General features: G+C 47.2%; 1 protein-coding gene across 1 annotated transcript in view; it reads right to left on the bottom strand.

The window, feature by feature from the left end:
- The window catches only part of TGFBI (transforming growth factor beta induced), a 38,776-nt gene extending 21,979 nt beyond the window's left edge, over nt 1-16,797 (bottom strand). The window contains exons 1-3 of the mRNA XM_049873700.1: nt 16,581-16,797; nt 11,365-11,463; nt 331-395 (exon numbers count right to left, since the gene is read on the bottom strand). Of these exons, the coding sequence (XP_049729657.1) occupies nt 331-395; nt 11,365-11,463; nt 16,581-16,714 (298 nt within the window). The 5' untranslated portion in view covers nt 16,715-16,797. The remainder of the gene's footprint in view (nt 1-330; nt 396-11,364; nt 11,464-16,580) is intronic.
- Between the last annotated feature and the right edge of the window lie 8,993 nt (nt 16,798-25,790).

Here is a 25,790-nt window from a genome sequence, read left to right as displayed (position 1 = left end):
GTTTAGACCCTCTCACAGCCAGAGACAACAAGGCCAGGGAGCCTGTGCCTGGTGGGAAGAACACGGGCAGGTCAGAATTAGAGCCTATTTCACCAGCTTGTTATAGGAGGTCAGTTTGGACAGGAAGCGTAAGTGCAAGAAATTAATTGTTTCCAGCTTCCACCTCTCTTTCCCCTTGCACAAACCCTACAGGCTGGTGAACACTTGGGGAGAATGTCAACACATCCTCAATCCATGACCCCCCATTCAGACTGCTGCCTTTTACATGGGAGCTCCTCTCTCCCACTCCTCTGCTCCCTCTACATCAATAGGCAAGGCCTGGCTATTCACCTGCTGGGCAGCCCTTCTCTCCTGGGACCTTTTCATATCCAGGACAGCACTCGTAGCTGATGACTCTGTAATGAGACACACATACATGGGTATTAGGCAGGGCGAGGCTCCCTCCTCACATTTCATCAGGTCCCTCTCCAGGAAGAATTGCCTCCGTGGCTGAGGAAGAGGATGTGAGTGAGACATTCTGCTCTCAGGAGCTCATGTGTGAAGTCATACAAGTGCCTTTCATTGGCAAGGAGCTTGTCATTCCTCCTCAGCTCTGTGGAATGTTCCAGGCAGTTGCCATCACCTAGAGCAGACCAACTGGAACGAGAGGACCACAGCAACATATTTATCTCCATGCTAAGTCATGAGAAACCCAATGGTTAGTGTTCACGAGGCACAGGAGCAGAAAGAGGCCTGGAGCAGTTCTAGCTCTGAGTCTGACACTAACTCCCTGGGACTCCCCAGTCAGTCCCTTCTCCTCTCTGTAAAACATGTGTATGTATCACGAGGTGGTCATTACATTAAATGTCAGGTGCCTTCTAGCTTTCTGATCTAATGACCAAGAAGAAGGGTGGCGTATATATAATCATCAAGTTTTTTCTCCGTCTTTACAATCAAACTTTAAAACTTGAAACAAACAAACAAAAACCTTTTTATTATTGTGGTGAAATAGATATACCAAAACATTTGCCATTTCAACCATTTTTACACGTACAATTCAGTGACATTAATCACGTTCATTCTGTTGTGCACCCATCACCACTATCTACTTCCAAATTCACCCTTAACATGAACTCATCCACCCTTAAGAAGTATCACTCCATCTCCCCCTCCCACCCACCCCTGGTAACCACTAATAAACTTTGGTCGCCATGCATTTGTCTATTCTGAATATTTCACATAAGTGGGATCAAACCAAGCTCCTCTTATCAAGATATTTTGTTTTTATTTTTTGTACTTCTTTAATTAAAAAGTTTTTAATGAATAAAAACATTTATGAGGTTCAAAATTAAAAATATATAAAGAATTATACAGTAGTCCCCCTTATCCATGGTTTTGCTTTCTTCCGTTTCAGTTACCGGCAGTCAACTGTGGTCTGAAAATATTAAATGAAAAATTCTAGAAATAAACAATTCACGAGTTTTAAATTTCACGCTGTTCTGAGTAGCTTAAGGAAATTTCTCGCTGTCCTGCTCCATCCCGCCCAGGACGCGAATCATCCCTTTGTCCAGTGTCCCTTTGTCCAGTGTATCCATGCTGTATATGCTACCCACCTGTTAGTCACTTAGTAGGTGCCCCGGTTATCAGGTTGACAGTCGTGATATCGCAGTGCCTGTGTTCCAGTAACCCTTACTTTACTTAAGAATGGCCCCAAAGTGCAAGAGTAGTGATGCTGGCAATTCAGATATGCCAAAGAGAAGCCGTAAAGTGCTTCCTTTAAGTGAAAAAAGTGAAAATTCTCAACTTAATCGGGAAAGGAAAAGAATTGTGTATACTGAGGTTGTTAAGACCTATAGTAAGAATGAATCTTCTATGAAATTGTGAAGAAGGAAAAAGAAATTCTTATTTTGCCTAATTTATAAATTCAACTTCATCATAGATATGTAAGTATACGAGAAACATAGTATATATAGGCTTCGGTACTACCCACAGTTGCAGCATCTACTGGGAGTCCTGGAACGTATCCTCCACAGATAAGGGTGGACGTCCATATAGCAAAAAGTTCCCCACCCACCTCATCTTCAACTATCCCGTTGTCCTTCTAGGAAGCCATCAATATTGCCAGTTTGCAAGATCTTCGCATTTGGATGGAAACAATACTGACTATACAATTTTAAACTTTGAAAACATTTGATCAGGGAGACTGAAAACTTTTCCTTTCCTAACTCGGACTGTCCATCACGGAACATTTACTATGAAGAATTATCTACCATCTAGAGGTCTGAAACATGGAGCCTCAGCTAACCTAGTGCTCTTGGGGGAGCCCCAAAACTGACACGTGTTCTAAAAACCTACAGTCAATGGGTGGGTAGTGCAAACAGTTAATGTGCTCAGTTGCTAACCTAAAGGCTAGAGGTTTGAGTCTACCCAGAGGCACCTCAAAAGATCTTCTTCCAAAAAATCAGTCACTGAAAATGCTATGGAGCACAGTTCCACTCTGACACACACGGGGTCACCATGAGTTGCAGTCAACCCGACAGCAACTGGTTTAAGAAAGGCTTGCTTAAAATCGAACACCAAAATCTACCTAAGGCCACTCCTGTACACATAGCATGAGCACAGCCTCTCCTTGGCAGCCCTGGAAACAGATGTGGACAGCTGTGTCCTTCTCCTTCCTTTCTAACACAGGGACACGTACATTGGGACAGGAGAGAAATCAGACATGGACTGCAGAAGGTTTTACCACGGAACTCCTCACTGTGGAACTCTCACATGGTGCCTAATGACAACACCAGAGGGTTGGCAGGCAAGAAATATGGGTTTTGGAGAGCTGGCGGGTACCTTCAGTGTGCCCAGGACATTTTGCTCTAGTTAATTCATTTGGAGTTGTCTTAGGGAAGCCTTAGTCAGTCATGTGAATAAAAGCCTGGCTCACCTGCTATCCAGAGGGCTGTTTCCAAGACAGATTCGCTGGTACCCTCAGGCTACCAGGGAACTGCTGGTGTCACTTTGCCAGAAATGACCCTTAAGAAATGACTGAGGAGTGACAGGCTATGTACCTCCTTCTCTCCCTGCTCCCTCCACCCTCTTCTCCTTCTTGGCCTTCCCCAGGCCTCCTACTGTCCTGACCCTTTCTAATCTTTCATTTCTGTATTTATAACAGTTAAACAAGCTGATGGCCTCAGGACTGACCTTGGCCGATTCATAGTTTCATCTTTGCAGACTAAAGTCATCTGGAACTGAAGTATGATTTGATTGGTAACACAACTTTTCAAAAGCAACGTGGTGTAATAAAATCAGTACTAGAATCAGGAGACTTGACTTGTGAGCAATCAGTAACTAGCAGGGTGACCTTGAAAGTCCATTTCTCTGGGTCTCAGTTTCCTGATCTATAAAATGCGTTAATTAAACTAGATGATCTCTAAGTTCCTTTCAGTCTCATATTTCATGATTCTGGCCAATGGATAGAAAAATATTCACTGTCACAGTGCCACATTTCCCCTAGATGACTCATCCCAGCACCCAATGGGACAGTTGTAGGCAGTTGGGAAGACAGTGACTGCCAGCTTCTGCTAGCTAAACCTAGGGAGAGTTCCAAGCCTTGAATCCATAGGACCGGGGGACACCTATGCAGGGTATCCCAGGCCTTCCCTGGAGAGGTGGGATTAGGTCAAGCCACCAAACATTAGTTTCCAAAAGTGCCTGTGTGGAATTCCATGGTTTGGAGAAGCGTAGCTGGAGGACAGGTCTTGCTCTCATAGTCCTCTGTGTCTCTTGGGGACCCTGTGCACATGGGTGCTACACACACCATGGTTGGGAGAATCCAGCCAAGCTGGCCACGACTCTTCTTCTGTGCTGCCAGCTTCTTTCTTCCATTCCCCCAAAAAGCAATCAAAGAGCTGAACAGTTCAGTTGGCCTCACAAGTACTTCAGGACAAAAGAAAACCAGCTCCTCTTCTGTGAACTTACTGGTGGGCAGAGAGGAGAAATGACACCAAGGGAAAGGGAGGTCTGAGCGGCTGGGAAGGAAGGGATACATGTAAGCAGAAAAGTCTTAGCATGGACAAGGATATTTAGGATAGATCAGAAAGCTGCAAGGGCTCTGAGGGGGAAGAGGTTTCTTAAGATCACAGCTGGGTAGGGCAGGCCTAGCACTGGCCTCACATTTCATCAAGTCCAATTCTGTTTCCATTGCTCCTGACAATGCAAATATTTGGGGGGAAAGTGGACCTAGGACTTGCCTCACATTTCAAGTCCAATTCTGTTTCCATTGCTCTTGACAATGCAAATATTTGGGGGGAAAGTGGACAGATTTGGAAAGTTTGACCTCTAGAGGACACATGTGGTCTCTACAAGGTGACGGGGGCTAACCCTTGTTAGAACTCACCACGCTTCCACGTGAGGCTCTGCACTGAGTCCCACAGCTGCTGGACTACTCCCTTTGCTCACATGTAGATGCTTATTCCACACACTAACCCAGCAGAGGCTCAGTCCCAGATGCAGCAAAGCCACCCACAGCCAAAGGCTTTTTCATAGTTAACAACTGCCAGGAAGCTTTCTCGCAATCCTCTGTCCTGCTGCCCGCTCCTCGCCAGCACTCCTGCTGCCCACAGCCTGGAATCTGTGAGACTCTAAGTACACAGGTGTGAGCCAGGCTTTTGGGCTGAGACGGATCAGCAGCTGGTGGCTGAGCTGCTCTCAACTGTCCCAACAAGACCAGCCCTTTTCAAACAGGTCTGCGTGGCCCCAGAGAAGCAGAGGCCTGCCCCAGCCCTCCCTGTTTTCAGCCCAGTGTGCCACTCTACTTGGGTTCTGAACCCTAGGGAGAACACAGTTGCTGAGGAGAGAGGGGCTGGGAGATAATCACAGGGTCATGGGTCTGATGTCATCTCTAGGATGAATGAGGGAAGGATGGAAACCATGGAGACCCGCCATCTGAGTCCCACCAGTTTCAAGCTTCCCTGGTCAGAGTCTCTCAATTTAATCTCATCGGCAAAAGCTGTTCTGATTAAAGGCTTCTCCTTGGCCAGACTCAGCCCAATAAATAAAAACCTCAGGTCAGAAAAAGCATCCCTACTAGTGCAATGAAATAATGATGATCTTCTTACAGCTTCCCAGGTCAGAAGAACCATTTAAAGGGCATTTAAAGGAGGGGGCAAAGGTCTAAAAAGGTCTAAAAATACAGCTGGTTTGGGAACTCTCCTCCATTCTTTTCTAACTTTTTTGCTCATGATTTGGTAAAGAGAGAAGTATTCGTATTTCACTTCCTCAAGTAATTTTCCAAGAAGTTAATATGATAAGTTAAAACAATCATTCTTTCCCAGATGCACTTCATGGTTTTAGCCCTCGGTTCTGACTGTAAATGCTTGGGGATTAACTAGACTCTGGGAAGTAGGTGGGGCAAGGAACAGGGACTGAGAGCCAGTCTCCTGTGTCAGAAGGTAAACGATTCAGTGTGTCATGGTTTCCAAGAGGAATCCCAGGGCAAACACAGACCACTATGGTCTAGACATCTGACCTGCCCCAGGGGCTGCCTTGCTGGAGTGGTTCATTGTCTGCACCCCTGGCCTTGGAAATATAGCAGCTCACGTTCTTCAAGGTCTCTAGCTGGAAAATCAGGGCTTGCTTTAACCTTCTGTCCACCATCAAAGGTCCCAACTACTACTCCATTCACCAGGATCTGGAGTTTGTTTAGTGACGAGGAGTGTGTCTTTAGAAAATGTCCTTAAGTTGGTATGGCAATCTGTTTGTATGAAGTGTGTGAGGGCATGTTAGGGGCTCCTGGTTGCTGAGTGTGTCTTTCTAGTTCCCACTCCCTCCATCTGGCTAGGGGATTTGGGAGACCTTATTGCAGCAGGGGATCTGAATGACCACCAGACTGGGGGTGAGGGGAAGGCTGGTAACTCTGGGCCAAGGAGTTTCTGCTGACTCTGAGGAGGTCTTATCTTTGGGACCCAGGGCCACAGGTTTTGGGACTACAGACAGAGATCTACAGATCACCCAGGTCCTAAAGGGCTGTTCACTTAAGGCATGTAAGGATATCCCCCTGTCACTGACATAAGCTGTTAGGCTTGATTCTTCCTGGGGACAATATAATAGAGTGGGCAGACCTTCCCCACTTACCGGCTGGATGACTTTGAGCAATTCACTTAGCCTCTCTGAGCCTCTCGGTCTCCCCATTTGTAAACAGAGTATAATCTACTGATCTCACAGTGTGATTGTGAGAATTGAGTGAGCTACCATATAAGAAGCACTAAGTGCTCAAGTGTTGAGCTTCTTCTAACAGGACTCCAAGAATGTACCATAAAATAGAAATTAGGTTAATAACTTCATTGAAAGCAGTATCTTGCATGAGACCACAGGTCAAATCACATTGCAATAAATAAATTCCCCACAATATTCAATAGTTAGGGCCTGTATCAGTTTTCCACTGCTGCTGTAACAAATTACCACAAATTTAGTGGTTTAAAACAACAAAATATCTAATAGTTCTGGAGGTCAAAAATCTGAAATCAGTCTTATGGAGCTAAAATCAGAGGCTGCATTCCTTCTACAGGCTAGAGCCTTCCCTAGAGGGAAGAATCCATTCCTCTCCTTTTCCACCTTCTAGAGGCAGCCTCCATTCCTTGGCTTGTGGTGTATCATGCCAACTTCAGCTTTTCTCACTTTGACCCTCTCATAAGGCCCTTATGATTACATCGACTGCACCTGGATAATCCAGGATCATCTCCCATCTCAGTATCTATAACTTAATCACATCTGCAAAGTCCATGTTGTTATGTAAGGTAAGAGATCCACAGGTTCTAGGGATTGTGTTGTTGTTGTTCTTAGCTGCCGTCGAGTCGGTTCTGACTCATAGCGACCCCATGCACAACAGAACGAAGCACTGCCCAGTCCTACGCCATCCTTACAATCGTCGTTATGCTTGAGCTCATTGTTGCAGCCACTGGGTCAATCCATCTCGTTGAGGGTCTTCCTCTTTTCCACTGACCCTGTACTCTGCCAAGCATGATGTCCTTCTCCAGGGACTAATCTTCCAGACTAAGACAGGCTAGGAAGAAGGACCCGGCAGTCTACTTCTGAAAAGCATTAGCCAGTGAAAACCTTATGAATAGCAGTGGAACATTGTTCTAGGGATTAGATGTAGACATCTTTGGATGCCATTATTCAGCCCACCATAGAGACTTACCCCAGACAGTACAAAGGTTCATGTATATACTTATAAGTACTCAACAGAACAAAATTCCATGTCAGCTAAGTAGCCTCTTCGGAGTTTATGAGAATGGGACAGAACCTTCAGGAAGCACTGCCTAAGTGTCAAATCTGTTATCTTGGAGCGGAGTATCAACAGGGTCCCAGCTGGCTACCAAGGGGTATGAAACAGGGAAGGAGGTGCTGGTGAGGGGCTTGGGGATGGCTGGCTTTCTTGGGTGACTTCTCACTTGCCTCTTCTGTTTCTGCCTTGAACCAGAGTTGTGGGATATATGGAAGGGAGGAAAAGGAGGGCTCTGTTTTGTTCAGCTTTACTTCCTATGTTTCTGGGCGCCCTGCTCAGAATGAGATCTACTGGAAGTAGCCCTGCCAGGTGATGGAAACACGTGGCTCTGCACCAGCTGGCTTTGGTCAAAGTTAAATCTCCAAACTTTAACTCAGCACTGAAGAAGTACTAATACATCAGCCCTTGGGCAAAGCAATGTTGCTACCAGAGAAATGGAAGTGTTCTGCCAGTGCATCTTGGCTCCAGGGAACTGGTATTGCCCTTGCGAAATGTGTTACTCATGAAATAATTTCAAGACTTTTGAAAGGGACACTGGCCCCCCCTGTTAGCTGCTACACTGGCTTTCCCTGTGCCACGTTTATGATGTCTGAGCTTCTGCTGTGGACTATTACAACCCCATGATGTCAGCTCCAACGTGGCCATTAAATAGCCTCCCTTTCAACAGGGCTCACACAAAGGTAGCCTGGCGAAAGGCAGCAAGATGCCCTGATCACAATTTCCTGCACCATCGCTCAAGTTCCTGCATGTGAAAAATTTATGGTTACTAATCAGACTGGAGCCTGAAATCACAGAATGGGATGCCACCTCCAGCCAGTCCCCTTTGTTTGATCAGCCAATGCATCACTCTGGTGCTTTTTAAGATCTGAAATAAAAGCTAAAGTAACTTTCCAAGTAATAAAATTCACTCGAGTCACTAAATAGAGGCCCATTGATAACCACTGTCTGTAACAAAATCCATATGTTGGGCTTGACAAATAACACCAAAGACTCAGGTTCTTCTCTTTTGTGGAAATGCATTGAAGTTATTGTCTGAAGATCCAGGGCTAACAGCATAGCATCACCTGATGACATGACTGCCGAGCATGGTCAGTCCTCTTCTCTCCGTGGAGGTAGAGTCCAGGGCCTCACAGCAGCAGACAAGTGGCTCCAGGCTCCTGCCTCACCTGGCCTGTCCCTGTGTCTCTGTGTGACCTAACACTGTCAAGTCTTCACTCCCTGTAGTTAGTGTCCTTTGTTTTCAAGTTCAAATTCTCCTCTGGTCTTGGGTCCCTTGATGACTTATGCTTTACCTCTACCCCTTGACACTTTGCTCCCTTTCATCCCAACACACACCTTTGCCGCAGCCTCTTCCCTGGGGTCTTGCTAAGAAAATTCTTAAAGTCTATGTTGGCCCAATGCTCCGATGATCCTCTTTGTTCCCGCTACCATCATGCTCCCATTTCCCAGTCTGTTCCTCACCCAAATAAATGCATCCAAGTACCCACTTTCACAAGGATGATGTCAGCTCTAGCCAGCACAGCCCTCTCCCCTTCCTTTCCTGACCACCATGGATGGCACTTAATTCTGGCCATGTGGTGGTCAGGTGGCAGCTCCTCAGAGGTCCCCATCTTGGGTGCACAAGTGAACTGCAAGGCTGCTCTTGCTAATCTCGCTCTGGGATACTAGAGATGAGCTCGGCTTCTTCCTCTTTCCCTATCTGAGTTCTCTGGATCCTTTCCAAGTCAGTTCCACCTTCCTGATGCTGCACGTGATGTTCCAGGAAGGGCCTCTCTTGTCCTGGATCATGAAGTTTTATATCCGCTCATGTTTTCCTATCCTTACTTCCTCTTTTTAAAGCTGCCTAAAACAACATTGAAGCGTTGAATGTGAATATCTCCTTCTGGCTTTGTAAGATCAGGTCAGCAGCTGGGACTGGGCACTGGGCTTGGCTTGTCTCCTCTCTAAACCTCACTTTCCCCACCCACACTTTATCCCTCTATTTCTCTCTTTTCCCAGCACCTGGGCTCCCCTATGCTCACTGGTGCAAGGCTCTGCCCCATCACACCACCACACTCTCAGAGCCAAACCTGCCCCAGAGGGGAAGGCTTGGTCAGCAAGAACTATTTTGCCAACACACAGCTGTGTTGCTTGTGCCTTGTCCTGGCACACAGATGGAAACAAATGTAGGTGACAAGAGCCAATAAACCAAGGCAACTCATCATCTATAACAGTGTCAGCCTGGCAACATCTGGGGAATGTTATCAAGCTACTGTTAACTCATCAGGGAAATGCTTCAAAATAAGAAGTGTCCTGAAATAGGATGGCAGGTGTCACCCCGTTGCCAGCCTGCCATTCCAGTGGGTCCCATTTCACAGAAACCTGAACTAACAAAAAGGCAGGAGCTTCTTGAAACCTAAGGCTATGAGATGTAGAAGAGCTGTTTCCTTGGCACCAACACTTTGGCCACCTTTCAAGAGGCAATTATGTGGGGCCTGGCTTTGTGTTTAATTGAATAACTAATTAGCTGTTCAGTTCAGTAGATAATACATGTACGTGGGAAAAAGGCAAACCTTACGCAAGGTATTCTTTTTTTTTTAATTTGGGCACCAGAGTAGGATGTGTGGTATAAAATTTGCTTCCTCTCTATCTGTCCAAAGCAGCAGGAATGGCTGCCAGTGTTTGTTCACGGAACCTGGGTGATCCGTCCTCCTAGCTCACTCAACTCTTAGCTTAGAGGCTGGACTCTCAACTAGGCAGGGAGCCAGCTGTCATGGACCTGCCCTAGGCAGGCTCCTAGGACTCTTCTGGGCTTTCCCAGCTCTGCCATGTCTCCTAATTTCCCTTGATGTATGCTAGAATTGATAGTTACCTAACAAAATCCAGGTCATAAATTGGGATATTTATTTCCAAGTGTGTTTGAAGGAAAGAGTGTTTTTCCTTCCTTTAGCTGGTTATTAAGCTAGAGATGTCCACTCAAAGGCAACGATACAAGCAATAAATTTGAAAATCTCCAGCACTGAAAAGGGTTCAACGCAGTGGCTTAGAGTCTCTTAATCCCCATCATTTGTAGACAAGAGGAAGATCAGACCTCACAAGTGACTCAAGAGGTTTCCTGCAACTCATCTTCCTGTCAGCAGGAGAGAGCCAGCTTTGAAATCTGTTGACGGTTGGCGCCAAAACAGATTAGGTTTCCCCAGAATTCTAAAAGTTTCTGTTAGAGCATGCACGCTACCCTGTTGCCACCAGGCAACCTGGCAGTGAATGTTCTCTCCCTCCATGCTGATCGAGGTATTAAGACCTACTGTAACCGTACTAGTCCACGCCCTATCGGCACTCTCAATTCTGTTGGTACAGACTAGATCTGCAAATCCTGGGGTAATAATAGTGTTGTTGCTGTTGTTAGGTGCCATCGAGTCAATTTAGACTCTTAGTGACCTAGCAGCTAGCATTTACTGGGCACTTACTATGTGCCGGGCACTGTATGCAGCCTCTTACATGCATTTTTTTTCCCATTCAGTACTTAACAACAGCCACATAAGATAGGTCCTACATTTATTCCCATTTTACAGATGAGGCAATTGAGGATCGAAAGATGAAGCAACTTGCCCAGTTAAGTGGCAGTGATAGGGTCTTAATAGGAAGCTTGAGTCTATGTTCTTAATATGTTATACTCTCTCATAATACGTGTATTTCTAAGTCTTTTCAGTTTGTCTACCTTAGTACTACATAGTAGGGGTGATGTTTTTTAGTTTAAGTTCAACAACGCGCTTTCTTTCCCTGAGTCACACACTAGTGGCTTCTCTACTGAATATCTGTATCACTTAATGAGGATGGAAGGGTGCATGTGCACGCACGCACACACATACATTTCATGCTTTGTGAAATACCAAACCAAACCTGAAAAATAGATCTAAGTCTTGTCAGCATGTTAAAAATGCAAAACAAAATTGGCCAGTTTACTAAAAATGCCACTCCCAAGTGCCCTGACATGTCTGCACGCATGTCTTCATGGTTCTCTGGGCAGCCTGACGTTTTAGAAGACTGGCCTAGGCCAAGGGCACTGCAGCTGGCATGCACACAGCACAGCCTCCTTGGTGGTTGGTAGTCTGGAGTGGTTAGATACTCACGTTGATTTGCCACAGATTTTCCGCTGGTACCACTGTTTGCAGTTGGTGAAGTACTTCTTGTTGGTGCCAATGAGCTTCTGCACAGCACACACATTGGGGCTGAAAATAGAAGCCACAGCATCAGCAAGATGGTCAGTGCACCTACCACACTGTGACGTTTTTCCCACCACAGTACCCTGCCCCCCGTCCACCCTGGGACATTAGAACTTCTATGATGGAGGAGATACAACCATTTCAGTGGTGGTCATCAGGAAATGGCTTGGGGGTTGACTTTGGCCCCCTTCACCTACATTTCCATCAGCCCTTCCAAATTGAAAATTGACAAAGTATATCTTGCACATCGGATATAATTTCACATAAGTATTATTTGACATGGGCAATTGATAAGTATAAATAAAAGCATCTTAAAAATTTTAGATTGCATGTTACAGATTGTGAAAACGAAAAAAGTAAAAGTCGTATATTTCCCAAGCAAAACAGCTATGAGAGAAGTCCCCAGACTTTCTCTGTACCCCATTCCACACCCAGCCAAAATTTCTACAGGCTCTAACCTGGCCTTCCAGTGCACATAGCTGGTCCCACTGTCCTGTGGGTGAGGCCGAGGTCAGGCCCTAATACCTCCCAATCAAAAACCAAACCAGTTGCTGTCAAGTTGATTCCAACTCATAGCGACCCTCCCAGGCCGCTCCATATAGAAACATACTCTGCGTCCCCAGGCCAGCTGCCTGGCCCCCAAGGACAACCTATTGGGAATGTCCATGCTGGAAACTAGAGTGCATGGCCTGTGGTTATTAGGACCACTGCAGGCGACATGCTCCCATTTAACTCTGTCATTCATTACTCAGGCACCCGGGGGAGTCTCACTTCCTCACGAAGTATTCCTCCACTGCCCTAGGTGACACTCTTCCTTCCTTCTTCTCATCTGGGATACAGCTGCCATACCCTTTGTTTGATGCTGGCTACCAAACACAGCTTTGAAACCTACAACATTTATAGGCAAGTATGTTCTCTCTCCTCATTACCCTCAAAGAACCTTGATTACAGGTGCTCTGCCTTGTTCTTTCTTTTAGGTTCTATATGAATCCGAGCACTAGGTCAGGGCAGAGAAGGAGCCTGGAATAGACTTATGGAAAATACTGTTCCCAGGACCAGGAAACCCTGGTGGAGTAGTGGTTAAGTGCTACGGTGCTAACGAAAGAGTCTCGACAGCACTGTGTGGTTTTTTAGGGCCATCTAGCTCAGAAGAACTCTCAGTAACTCTGTGGAAAGCTGAGTGTCCATGCCCTGGGGTTCTGCTGGAAGCTTCTTTTCGCAGAGCCATGGGATTCTGGTGTTTTGTTCTGCTGTGCAGAATCCTGACCTGAGCCATGCTCGGGCCTAGTGCTGGCGGGACCTTCGTCAGGAGACCCTGGTGAAAGGAGGCTGCTGTGGCTGTGTGGTGACAACGGGGCGGAGGGAGGTCATGCTGAGCCTGGGGCAGGCAGTTCATCTGGCTGAATCACACACAAGTCAGAGGAAGGCAAAAGGAGCTGAGGGCTTTCACAAAACCTCTGTGCTGGGAGAGCTTCAGCTGTGATCCAAAATACAGAGCGTTTCTTTAATACCAAGTTTCTCCTGTACTTTAAAAATGTTATCAATCGACATCATTTGATGTGCACAGTGTTTTTCAGGAAGACACTGATACTGCACGGAGAGCTACACCTACCACCCCCACAGTATGGGCTGCAGGAAATCGGTCTGTTCTTAAGTATGCATTCAGATTATCGAGTTAGGGGGTCATTCTGATTTGCTACTTCTTTGCCCTGTCTCTTCTATCACACGGCTGTCACCTCTTGTCCAACTTGTTGTTTAATAAGCAAAGGTGAGTTGGCTAAGGAGCCACAGCAAATGCTAGTGAGTTGATGCAGGAACCTGAGAGTGAGGGAACATAAGCCCAGAGAAGAAACCACAAACCAGGTGAGGAGAGCCCACATCTCCTAGTCCCCGGTGAGTCTGAACAACTTGCTTCCCTGCTTGCTACCTAGGAGTCACAGGTTGCAAGCGCTGTCCAACAATCTCTGAAGAGTCCCTACTGGCCATATGCCACACCTGAGGTATTGTTCGTTGCTACACAACCTCAAAAGTTCTTTCATATGACCGAGTAGGAAACAATTACTGTCAATGAATTCCCTGCAACTGTCCGTGGGTGTCTGGCGAATCTTCAGTGAGTCTCTTGTGGGTACAGCGCCAACATCCCCTTGAGGAGGAGTTTCCACTGCTGCTGCCCTTTGTGACAGGAGCGGAGGCTGGGGGCTGCTCCCTCTCACATCAGGATAGGCTGTGTATAGAGGAAATCTATGCTGAAGTCTCACTGAAATGAGCAAGCCAAGGAAGCATTTCTGGGCCTTCTTCCTCGAGCTTAACAACGTTGTAAATGTGGACTTGACAACTAAGTGCTTCAGGAAACTGTCCAGCTTTTGGTTGCTGGTATTTGGAAGCGTCATCGGGTTTTAACTTCTCTCTTTTTTGTATTTCCTTTCTTTTTTTTCTTTTCTATAGCAACACAGACACAGTCGGGAGTCAAGAGACTACGTCACAGTCACAGTCACGCTTCTCCCAACAGCTCTGTGTCTGGACTAAGTCACTCTACCTCACTAAGCTGCAGTTTCTCTGACTGTAAAATGACAACACGGACAATAGATCGCACTGTGTTGTTGTGAAGATGAAAGCAAAAGTGGTGTTGGGTGATAAAGCCTGGCACAGGACAAGGTACAATTGTCATTTCTTCCTTCACATCTTGGAGCACGCTGATTTCCTTAAAATAGCGAGGAGGTTTTTCCTTCCTTCCCACCAGTCCTTGATTTGAGTGAGGTGTTGGACCGTGAACGTGGTTATCCATCTTGCACAGGGTGCCACACCCACACGTGCGAGGCCAGGCGGCCCTGTGGGACAGTCAGCTCGGAGTAAACGCAACCGTAACTGCAATCGTTTTGTCCTAGTCCCTTTGCCGGTGGATCCAGGCTTTTCTTGGGGGGGGGGGGGCCCACTTGTGATTTCTTAGAGCCCATAACAGATCACCATAGGCCTTTCAAACTGCACCGCAAGAAGCTAATCGAGAGGATTAGCCTGCAGGGCTACGGTGGGGAGTTGATCTAATATCTGAAACTCACAGTAAAGAGCGTCTGCATTTTTAAAAAAGGAAAGGGGGCTCATTTTCCAGTGGCTCTTCTGGACTCTGAAGGAAAGGAGGTTTGCTATAGAGATGATCCTTAGTGGGAGGGATCTTCTCTTAACTTAGTAGCTAAGCCACAGAAGGAATAGATGCCTCTCAGGCAGACTGTGGCACCCAAACATGACAAGCTTCATTGGCAAGGAAGGTAGAGGGACTAAGGTGAGCTGGGCAGGGATAGTACAAATGCCAGTTACTCACATTTTGACTTTCAAGTCTCACATCCCTCTTGCCTTTCTGACTTATCCCCCTCGCTCTCTAGCATACACACAGCCTAAGTCAAATGTGATTCTCCCACTTCCCTAAGCCGGCGTGATAAAAAGCCGGCGTGATAGTCCCCAGTATTCTCCTCTTTCCAGGTTGTGACTGAGGCATGGCCTGGCTTGATTTCACTCTGCAGAGTGGCTGGACTTACTCCCAGGACAGCCCTTCTGCCCCTGCCGCCAGCCCTGAGCACCTGAAAGGCTAGGTAAGACCATAAAGCCTCAGGCAGAGGAAACAAGTGTAACTAGTGTGAACAAGGGTGAACAAGTGTCCCTCTGAGCACTCCTAGCTGTAGGGAGCCATGGCTTTATAAGGGCCTATGAAGTCATCTCTAGTCACCTCCTTCTAGTGAGTTTTGAGGTCACTTGGGGTTCAGTGGTAGAATTCTTGCCTTCCACAAAGGAGACCTGAGTTGATTGCCGACCAACGCACCTTCTGCGCAGCATCACGCATCTGTCAGCGGAGGCTTGTGTGTGGCTATCATCCTGAACAGGTTTCAGAGCAGTTTTCAGACTAAGACATACTAGGAAGAAAAGCCTGGCTATCTACTTCCAAAAGTCAACTGAAGGAAACCCTATGGATCACAACAGTCAGACTGATAACCAATCATGGGGATGGCATTTCGTTCTGTTGTGCATGGGGCTGCTATGAGTCAGGGGCCAACTTGATGGCAGCTAACAACAGCTTAGGGAGTTTTGATCCAACTATAAATCCACTCGGTCACTGGAGGGCTGGTCATGGCCTGGGTTTGAATGCCAGGTCCCAAAGACATTTGAGCATGACTCTACTCACATAGTTTTTCCCAGTTATTAAAAAAAAAAAGGTTGGTACAACCAGGTAGGCTGGAAGCCGCACGAAAGCCTGGCTATGTGTGGCCTGGCTTTGGATGTAGAAATATTGCCCACCTCTGCCTGGGTCTATGCCAGGGTCTCCACCAGGTCAGACCCTCTGCCTGGGTTTGCCTCCTAAAGCCAACACATCTTCACTGTCTCACAGGAATACCTACAATGATAATGTCCCACATTTACAAACCCAGCTATTGCTTTAAGACAGATGACAATCCTGGCTCCAGTGTATACTGGAGGACCATAGAAAAGTGGTGTATCCTCTCTGGACTCGGTTTCCCCATCTGTACAATGTGTGAGGGCCCAGTGAATTCCCCTGCTCTACATCTGGCAGGGGAGAGGGCACCTACCTACCCTTGCTGGGCCCAAGAGCACCATCTCGTGCCAGGTGATAGGCTCAGGCCATGGGACAGGTGACCAGAAGTCTGGGCCGTGGATGCTGCCTCCTGTTCTCCTCCTACTCTCATTCTGGAGTCCCTGGACAAGGACCTCAAGGGTTCCGAATGTGTGCACTGCTGGGTGGGCTTCCTCTCTGCCCTGGCTACCTTCCCATGGGGATTCTGGGCTGAGAGCTGCCAACTCGCCCGTCCTCCTGTCGGCTGGGAGGTGAGGTTGAAAGCCTGGCCCATTGCACTCTCTTTGCTTGAGTGGGGGGGTCGTGACACAGTTCCCTCAACCCCTTCCTCTACTGTGCGGCTGCCGCTGTCTTTCCCTCTATCGGCACCCACTATCCTACCCTCCACCTTTTGCAGGGCCGGTCTCTCCGAGCCCCCCATGCTGCCTGCTTTTCATTCGGGCTTTGTCCCCTGCTCCCCCAGACCGCGGCGATGCCCCAGGCGTCCGCGCGGACCCAGGGCTTCCCGTCCCTTCTCCAACTCCAGCAGGGAGAATCGGCTTACCCGTGCTGCCGGCCCCGGAGCCGGCTGTGCTGCAGCACCAGCTGGTAGGGCGACTTGGCGGGTCCCTCCAGGCTCGCGGCCGGGCCCAGGGCGAGCGCCAGGGCGAGGGGCAGCAGCCGCACGAGAAGCGCCATGGAGTCGGAGGACACGCGCTGACCGACCAGCTACGGGCGAGTGAGCGGGCGGCTCCGGGGAAGTGAGAGCGCCTCCACCGCCCCCGCCAGCTTAAGTAAGCGGCGAGCGGGAGGGCGCGGCGGCGAGGGGCGGGGAAGCCGGCCGCTGGCGCGGGGAGGGAGGGCGGCCCGAGGCGCCTGTGCGGCCCGCCCCGCTCGCCGACCCCCACAGGCCTCCCGGCTCCGCTCTGAACCCATTCACTCGCATTCTTCCTGGCTCACTCACTCCCCACTGAACTCTCCTCGCTCACGTCCTCTCTCCCTCCCTCCCCTCACCAACCTGGCTCAAAGGGCGAGGCTGACTCCTCTTCAAAAGGGAGTGGTCTGTGAGTGAGGAGCAGTTGTCTCTGAGGCTCCTTTCAAACTTAACACCCTCCCCGGGTCCTGCACCGCCCTGAGCCCAAAGACCCTGCACTGATCTGAGGCCGTAAGGAGCGAGGGAAGGGGGCCCATTCTGATCCCGAGAATACTAATTCCCATTCCAGAAGCCCTCTCCATGTCCCGTCTTGCTAACTGAAAGAGAGACAGAGTACATCTTAAGATTGGCAGAAGCCAGAAATGAGGGGCAGGTTTTGTTAGGCTTCCAAATTACTCTTGGAAACCTTCTGGAAGGGTGGGGTGCATCACCTTGGTATTCACACATTATCGCTTTCAATATACATCTTGGGAGCACAACATGCCAGATAAATGCTGCTTAGAGATTGAAAAGACAAGTTTCTGCCCTGGAGGAGCTCAGAGTAAGTAAACAAATCATCACACGGTTGAAAGGTAAGTACTCACCCAAGCGGTTATAAATCACCCTCCGGTTAGCTGCTCTGCTACCTCTGAAAAGACAAACATAAATGAGACCCAGGCCCCTTCTGAAAAAAACTCACGGTGGTGGTGGGGGGATCCGCATCCCCCCCCAAAAAAGTGCCATGGAGAGGGGCAGGGTGGGGAGCTTTGAAACCGAGGGGAGGCACCTGACCCTGACAGGCGGTGACGTCTGCTCTTAGGCTTGAAGTATGAGAAGGAGTTAGGTCAGCAAAATAAGGCATGCATTCAGGAAGTCAGGTTATTCAGTTGGCAAAAGTGTAGGAAGGTGGGATCAAAGGGAGCGGGGGAGGACCCAGACCCAGGTGCCAGGCTAAGAGTCCTGAAGGTGATAGGGAAGCAGGCAAGTGACATGATCAGTGTCATGCATAGGCTGTGAGTGAATCAGATAAAATAAGGCAAGACTCAGGCAGGAAGATCAGGCCACCATGAGTGGGTAGGTGATGGAAGGCTTGAACTATGGCAGAGGAGGGGGGATGGAGAGAGGCGGGCGAATTCAAGGGCCGTCTGAAAGATAGCAGACTCAGCCAAATTTGGAGATTGTATATAGGGAGTGGAAACCCTGGTGGCATAGTGGTTAAGTGCTACAGCTGCTAACCAAGAGGTCGGCAGTTTGAATCCACCAGGCACTCCTTGGAAACTCTATGGGGCAGCTCTAGTCTGTCCTATAGGGTCGCTATGAGTTGGAATCGACTCAATGGCAGTGGGTTTGGTTGGTTTGGTATATAGGGAGTAGTAGTGAAAGAGGAGTCAAGGACAATTAAGGTGTTTCAGGCATGGGCATCTTGGTGAACGGAGGAGCCGTTTTTAGAACTAGGGATGTGGAAAGAGGTGTAGGTTTGTTGGGAAAGGGTGCGTGATTTTCGACACACTGAGTTTGAGGTGCTTGTGGTTCATCCAGGCGGAGTGTCCTGTGGGCAGCTGGCTCGAAAGATCTGAATCTCAAGTGAGGGAGCTAGGATGGAGATTCAGACCTGGGAGTCATCTGTGGCCTGTAGGAAGCTGAAGCTGTGAGAGTGGGTGAGTCCCCAGTGAGGGCAGATGGAGCAAGAGGTGGGATGATGGCAGAAGATGAACAGGAGGGATGAGAGCAAAGGAGGGTTGAGGGTCAGTAGGAGGAAATCAATTTGGAGTGAGGAGCTGTCATGGAGGGAGGAGAGTCCTAGAAGGAGGGATCTGTTAGCAGTGAATAATGCTGTACACATGACAGATCTGAAGAGTGTCTTCTGTATCTGTAACAGAGAGATCACTGGGGACTTGGCTGTAGGGAATAGCTTCAGGGCAGTGGGGAGGCTGAAGCCAGATGATGGTGGCTTGAGGGAGAAGAGGACATGAGATGATGGAGACAACATTGTTGTTGTTAGGTGCCATCAAGTCAGTTCTGACTCATAGCAACCCTATGTACAACAGAACAAAATACTGCCCAGTCCTGCAGCACCCTCACAATCAGTGTTATGCTTGAACCCACTGTTACAGCCACAGTGCCAATCCATCTCATTGAGGGTCTTCCTCTTTTTCACTAACTCTCTACTTTACCAAGCATGATGTCTTCCTTCTCCAGAGGCTGATCCCTCCTGATAACATGTCCAAAACATGTGAGACATAGTCTCGCCATCCTTGCTTCTAAGGAAAATTCTGGTTTTACTTCTTCCAAGACAGATTTGTTCGTTCTTTTGGCAGTCCATGGTATGTATTCAGTATCCTTTACCAATACCCCAATTCAAAGGTGTCAATTCTTCTCCCATCTTCCTTATTCATCATCTAGCTTTCACATGCATATGAGGCAATTAAAAACACCGTGGTTTGGGTGGGTACACCTTAGTTTTCAAGGTGACATCTTTGCCTTTAAACACTTCTTAACATATTCAAGAGAGGCTTGAATATGTTAAAAAGCTGATGAAAAGAAGGTGAAAAGGAAGAGGGCAGAGCCATGGAAGAGAGGAAACAGAGTGAAGGAAGGTCAGAAGCAAAGGGGGGCATGAAATGGATGGAGCAGCTTAGAGCTGGAGTAGGGATGGAATACTGAGGACCTGAGTTGGGAGACTGGTGGGGGGAGTGCAGAGGAGACAGGTTTTCTCCTTCTCACTAAAGGAGATTTTAGTGGTAGCATTGACTAGACATAAGACATGGGAAGTGCTTGGTTATGGAGGATAAGGGAAAGGGAGGAGGCAGATACAACTGCGAGGCATGCAGCTGGGATGACTGGATGCACGGACGGGGCATACAGGTGAAGGTGCACATTTGGGTGCGTGAGGACACTTCAATTGTATTCACATTGTGCCACCTGCATTTCCAGGGTAAAGATGTCCAGGAGGGAGCTGCACTCAAGGTCTGGAGTTCAAAAGAAGTGTGAGGGCTGGAGATGCAGATTTGAGAATCACTAGTGTACAGTTAACCCTGGTGGCATAGTGGTTTAGTGCTGTGGCTGCTAACCAAAAGGTCAGCGGTTTGAATCCACCAGGCGCTCCTTGGAAACTCTGTGGGGCAGTTCTACTCTGTCCTATAGGGTCACTATGAGTTGGAATCCACTGGAGGGCAACGGGTTTGTTTGTTTTTTTCTTTTTGTAGTGTACAGGAGTCCCTGGGTGGTGTAAATGGTCAAGCACTGTACTACTAGGTTGGCGGTTTGAACCCATCCAGAAGTGCCTTGGGGAACAGGCCTGGTGATTTGCTTGCAAAAGGTCACAGCCTTGAAAATCCTATGAAGCAATTCTACTATGCATACATAGGGTCACCACGAGTCACACTCGATTCAATGGGAGCTAACAGCATGCATGTCATGGCTGAGTCCAGGGACTGGATGAGCTCCCTTAGGGAGCCTGTGTTGGAAGAGATGAGGAGGAAGAGGAGAAAGGATGGCAGGGCAGAGCCCTGGGGAGAACCAAACTAGAGAGGCTGAGGAGCAGACAGAGAAGGAAGTCTGAACGGACAGAGAGGCCCAGAGAGATCCAGAGAGGCCACAGGAGAACATTTCAAAGATAGCCACCATCATTGCCAGGTAGGGCAGAGAGTTCAAGCTGGATCATACCAATGAGTGGTTTCTAATGGTCCGTTGGCAGTCAGGAAACCAAAGATTACTAGGTTATAGAAAGTTTCCTGGAACATTCTAACCCAAGCCTGTATCTTCTGCAACAAAGACTAGGGGATGCTCTACACTCTAACCTTGGGGAAAGCCATATCCTTCCCCGATGCAAACTTGCTACCCTAGATTGTGGGGGTCAGCCTCAGTGCTGGGGGCTTCCACTACTTTGAAAGAAATGACTCCTGTACTCTCTGCGACAAGTTGGGGTCCAAACTGCTCACTAGTGAGGATTGCCAAACACATACTTTAGTCTGGATTAAGCAGACTTTCTCTCCAAAACAAATTTTGAGGGAGAGAATGCTGCTTATGCTCTGAGTTTGGGCTCCTGGGATTTGGTTTCACTTTGCCTATGAATCATTTTTCTCATTGTGGTATTTATTATCCTTTTATTTTTTTTTCTGGAGCCTCAAGGGAGAAAATCCAGGGAACAGAGTAGGAAGAACTAGTGATTTACACACACACATACACACACACACTCCTGTCTGCTGCATTTCTACTTGGTTAGTGGTCAGGCAAAAAGAGGTGTCAGGGCAATGACCCCTTCAGTGAGTACAGATGTATGGTCCCTGTCATGGATTGAATTGTGTTCCCCCAAAATATGTGTCACCTTGGTTAGGCGTTGATTCCCAGTACTATGTGCTTGGCCACCATTTTATCATTTGATGAGATTTTCTTACGTGTTATAAATCCTATCACTATGATGTTAATAAGATGGATTAGTGGCAGTTATATTGATGAGACTTACAAGATTAGACAGTGTCTTAAGCCAATCTCTTTTGAGATATAAAAGAGGGAAGCAAGCAGAGAGACAGGGACCTCATATCACCAAGACAGCAGAGTGAGTCCTTTGGACCTGGGGTTCCTGCACAGAAAAGCTCCTAGTCCAGGGGAAGATTGATGACAAGGACCTTCCTCCCGAACTGACAGAGAAAGCCTTCCCCTGGAGCTGATGCCTGAATTTGGACTTCAAGCCTACTGGACTGTAAGAGAATAAACTTCTGTTTGTTAAAGCAGCACTAGATGACTAAGACAGTCCCTAAGTCACGAGTTGGGAAGACTGGGCTGGCCGGCTTGAGGTCCAGAGCACACAGGTCCCAATGGGTTGATTGCAGAGTATGAGCTGCTGTGAAAATAACCCACTTATAAAATTGGGGTGCTCATGACTAAGGAAAGAAACTTCCTGGGAAGGTATGTGATAAGATGGATGAAGCACCCTTGACAATTTTGCTTGATGGTCTAGATTTGTAGCTTGTGCCCCCTAGCTAAGATCCACCAAGTAAATGCCAGCCTTGCCTGAGCAATGGTATTGCTATGGCAGAGTTGTTGAGTGTAGTAGGCTCTAGAGGCAGGTAACCTGGGTTCAAGTCTGCTACTTATTCGTTGTGTGGCCTTGGACAAGTTGTTCTACCTCTCTGAGTCTCAACTGCTGCATTTATAACATTGAGATGATAAAACTGACTTTATAGGACTGTAGGGTAGATTATATGACATAACTCAAGTAAATGTGAGTTATTATTATTATTACCTTTCCCCAGTAATTGTTCTATATATATTAGAGGTCACTGAAAAGATAAAGTTCAGCACCTAGAGAAGTAATTAACTGAAATGTTCATTTAATTGATTGAAAGAAAATAAGTTATACATTTCAACTGACGGCTTGGTATAGGGTATTGGGAAGCATCCAAAGAGATTCACACTGAGACTGAATCCTAGGGAAGCATTTGGCTGCATCACAATTTCTAGGAAAGATGGCCTTTGTGCATGAGAGGCTGGGAGGTGCCCCAGCCTCTAGGTCTTCCTCTAGCAAGATTTAGTGGCTTTGGGGCAAGTCAGATAATCTTGCTGGACCTCACTTGCTTCATCCGTAAAGCTAACATTCAGTGACTTGAGTTTTTCCATGAGCTCAGTGAAGCGATTACAGTAATACTTCATTTACTGTTTAGATGTGAAAAAATTCCACTGCTCTGCCCCATCACCCAGCCTCCTCTCCAAAACCCTAAAATACAGAACGCTGTGGATATAAACACGTTCCCCACCAGAGGCTGCTGCTTCTTTGGGGTGTTTTGTTCCACAGGACAAGGGCCAGGGGTGATGCTGCTGGAGAAAGGAAGGAGCAGGGATCCTCCATCCCCCAATGACCCGGAGCCAACTGGGGGAAACGCAGCATACTAAAGACCTTTCATTTAGGGAGGATTTTTTTCTTTCTTTCCATATTAATTTAAAAGGAGAAAGAAAGGCTTGTTTAGAACAATAATTACTAGACTTTTTTCCGGCATTTTATAAAAATGAGTACATTCACAATCTGTGGAGCATATAAGATCATCAAAATACAGTTTAATTTTTGAAAATAACCCTGTAGTGCACTAAAACATGGCTTAAACATTACAATGAATTAGTAGTTCCAACAAGTTCCTCACAAAGGAACCCAAGAAAGAAAGTGGTTCTGGGAATGTCGGTGGGAACACTGGCATTGGCAGCCTGACCATCTCCTTTCTCCCACCCTCCCCAAGTTTCTTGGTGATCAGGCATCAGTAGATATAGCTGACACGGTCAAAATAATTTCTGGAGGGTGCTGAGCCTTTTTAATTTGCTACCGTGTAACTAATTTTTTTTTTTTTTTTAACTAATTAGGGAGCTCTTAATTCAGTTCCGTAAAACTTGCCAGGAAACCCTGGTGGCGTAGTGGTTAAGTGTTATGACTGCTAACCAAAAGGCTGGCAGTTTGAATCTACCAGGAGCTGTTGGAAGCTCTATGGGGCAGTTATACTCTGTCCTACAGAGTCACTAGGGAGGAAGAAGGGTGGTTTTGGCATGAGTTATCCAAATTAAATGAGTATGTGAATCAAAGTCTTAGAATTTTTTTTACTCTGCCATCTTCCTTGTCTAACACACAGCACTTAGATCAATACTTCGTATGCAGCAGCTGTTGCCTCCATTGAAAAAAAAATTGAAGAAACATCCTAACTTACTACAATTAAGGGGTTGTTATAGTCACATTTCTACCTCCCATCTATCAGTTTGTTCTACTTTGGTGGCTTGCTTGTTGCTATAATGATGGAAGCTATGCCATTGCTTTATCAATGCCAGTGAGGCCACCTATGGTGGACAGGTTTCTGGAGCACTCCCAGACTAAAACAGACTAGGAAGAAAGCCCTTGTGAGCTACTTCTAAAAATCAGCCAATAATAACAGTATGGATCACAATAGAATATTGTCTGATATAGTGCTGGAAGATGAGCTCCCTTGGGTTGGAAGGCACTAAAAATACACAACAGTGGACTCGTGCATACCAACAATCATGAAGATGGTGTAAGACCAGGCAATGTTTCATTCTGTCACACATAATGTTGCCAGGAGTTGGAGGTGACTCGAAGGCACCTAAGAACAACAACATATTCACATTTAAAGAATTTTGGGTTTGGTTTTTTAAGGATTTTTTACAACTTTGACACTCAAAATGTGATCCTTGGATAGCAGCATCAACACCACTCGGGAATTTGTAGGAAATGCAGAGTCCCAAGTGCTCCTCAGACCTACTGAGTCAGAATCTGTATTTTAACAAGACTGTCAGCTTGGTTTGTATGCGCATCAAGATTTGAGAAGCATAGGCCTATAAAAAACCCTGTTGCCCTTGGGTTGATTCTCACTCATAGCGACCCTACAGGACAGAGTAGAACTGCCTCATACAGTTTCCAAGGAGCGGCTTGTGGATTCAAACTCCTGACCTTTTGCTTAGCAGTCGAGCTCTTAACCACTATGCAAACAGGGCTGTCATGTTAAATAGCTAAGAGTTTAAAATAGGATTTGATTTATGTAAAACTTTTCAGGCATATAGCCACTGACAAAAAGAAATACTTCTGAAAATTGGTACCGATCCAATGACCACAGAGGAACTCTGAGCTGTGCTGAGACCAGGCAATCATTCCTCAGCTGCTGGCTGTGTGGATCACGGATGCCTCTGTGACTGGCAAATGGGTTTTTCTTTCCGTCCAGTTATTGGATATTCGGTGACTTCCACACACTGAACAGGGAAAGGAAATTGGGTTCAGCTCGGGTCACCTTCCACGCTCTTTTCTCCTTTCAGAGCCTCCAAAGGCAGGGAGGGCATGGTTCACAGATCTGTAGCAGCAAGAGCTTAAGGCCCCACGACTGAAGGGAACAGAACAGCAGTCACAGCCCTCAAATGGCATTGGGTCTAAAGTGTTTACTTTCCTCAATGACTTGCAGTTTTCACAATGTTGCCAAACAGTGGTTTTCTTAATCAGGGTTTACCTAATGCTACTTGTTGGGTAGAATTCAACTTTATTTTCCAGGGAAATTGATTTTTTGCAAGATGATTGCATTGATTTGTCTCACAAACTATCTGAAAAGAGCACTTCTAGTGTTGCTTTAATTGTCTGACCTTGAGTACTTTTGTGGAGTGATGCTCACAGTGGGTAACTCCTCCAGAAAAGCATCAGTTTGGGGTTCAGAGCTTATCCACACCTTTTCTCTGCCCTCCTCAAGCTTTCTTGCATGGAGGGCATCCAAAAGGCCTCCAGAGAACAAGACACCACCTGGCGGCAGTGCATCCCAATGGCAAGCAATCCCCACCGCCCCCTGATCCAGTGCCTCTTCTTCATTTCTTCATTCCTACTAATGACACTGCCACAGGTTGGAAACTTCAAAGGCAATTTTGTCACTCACCATTTTCTTGCCCCCCTATAACATGCCATCAGTCACCAGGACCCTACAAGTCTCCTTCCCATACCTTCCTTGTTGTTGTTCTTAGCTGCTGTCAAGTCAACCCCTGACTCATGGTGACCCCATGCCCAACGGAACAAAACACTGCCCAGTCCTGTGCCATCTCCATGATGGATTGCGGATTGGACCACTGTGATCCATAGGGTTTTCACTGGCTGATTTTCAAAAGTAGGCCTTTCTTTCTAGTCTGTCTTAGTCTGAAAGCTCTGCTGAAACCTGTTCAGCATCATAGCAACACTCAAGCCTCCACTGACAGACAGATCACTGACAGATAAATCTTTCCTAGATGTTTCCATTCCCCAGCTCTACCACTTGAATAGACCAGATTCCATTGCCTCCCCTCTCACCACTGTAGTCCCCAGCCAGTCTCCTTGACATCACCTCCCACCTCTACCCCCAG

The sequence above is a fragment of the Elephas maximus genome, chromosome 2 (genome assembly GCF_024166365.1).
Source record: "Elephas maximus indicus isolate mEleMax1 chromosome 2, mEleMax1 primary haplotype, whole genome shotgun sequence".
In the NCBI taxonomy this organism is placed as follows: domain Eukaryota; kingdom Metazoa; phylum Chordata; class Mammalia; order Proboscidea; family Elephantidae; genus Elephas; species Elephas maximus.
Note: the sequence above shows the minus strand (reverse complement) of the source record. Positions and strands in the feature narration are given on the sequence as shown.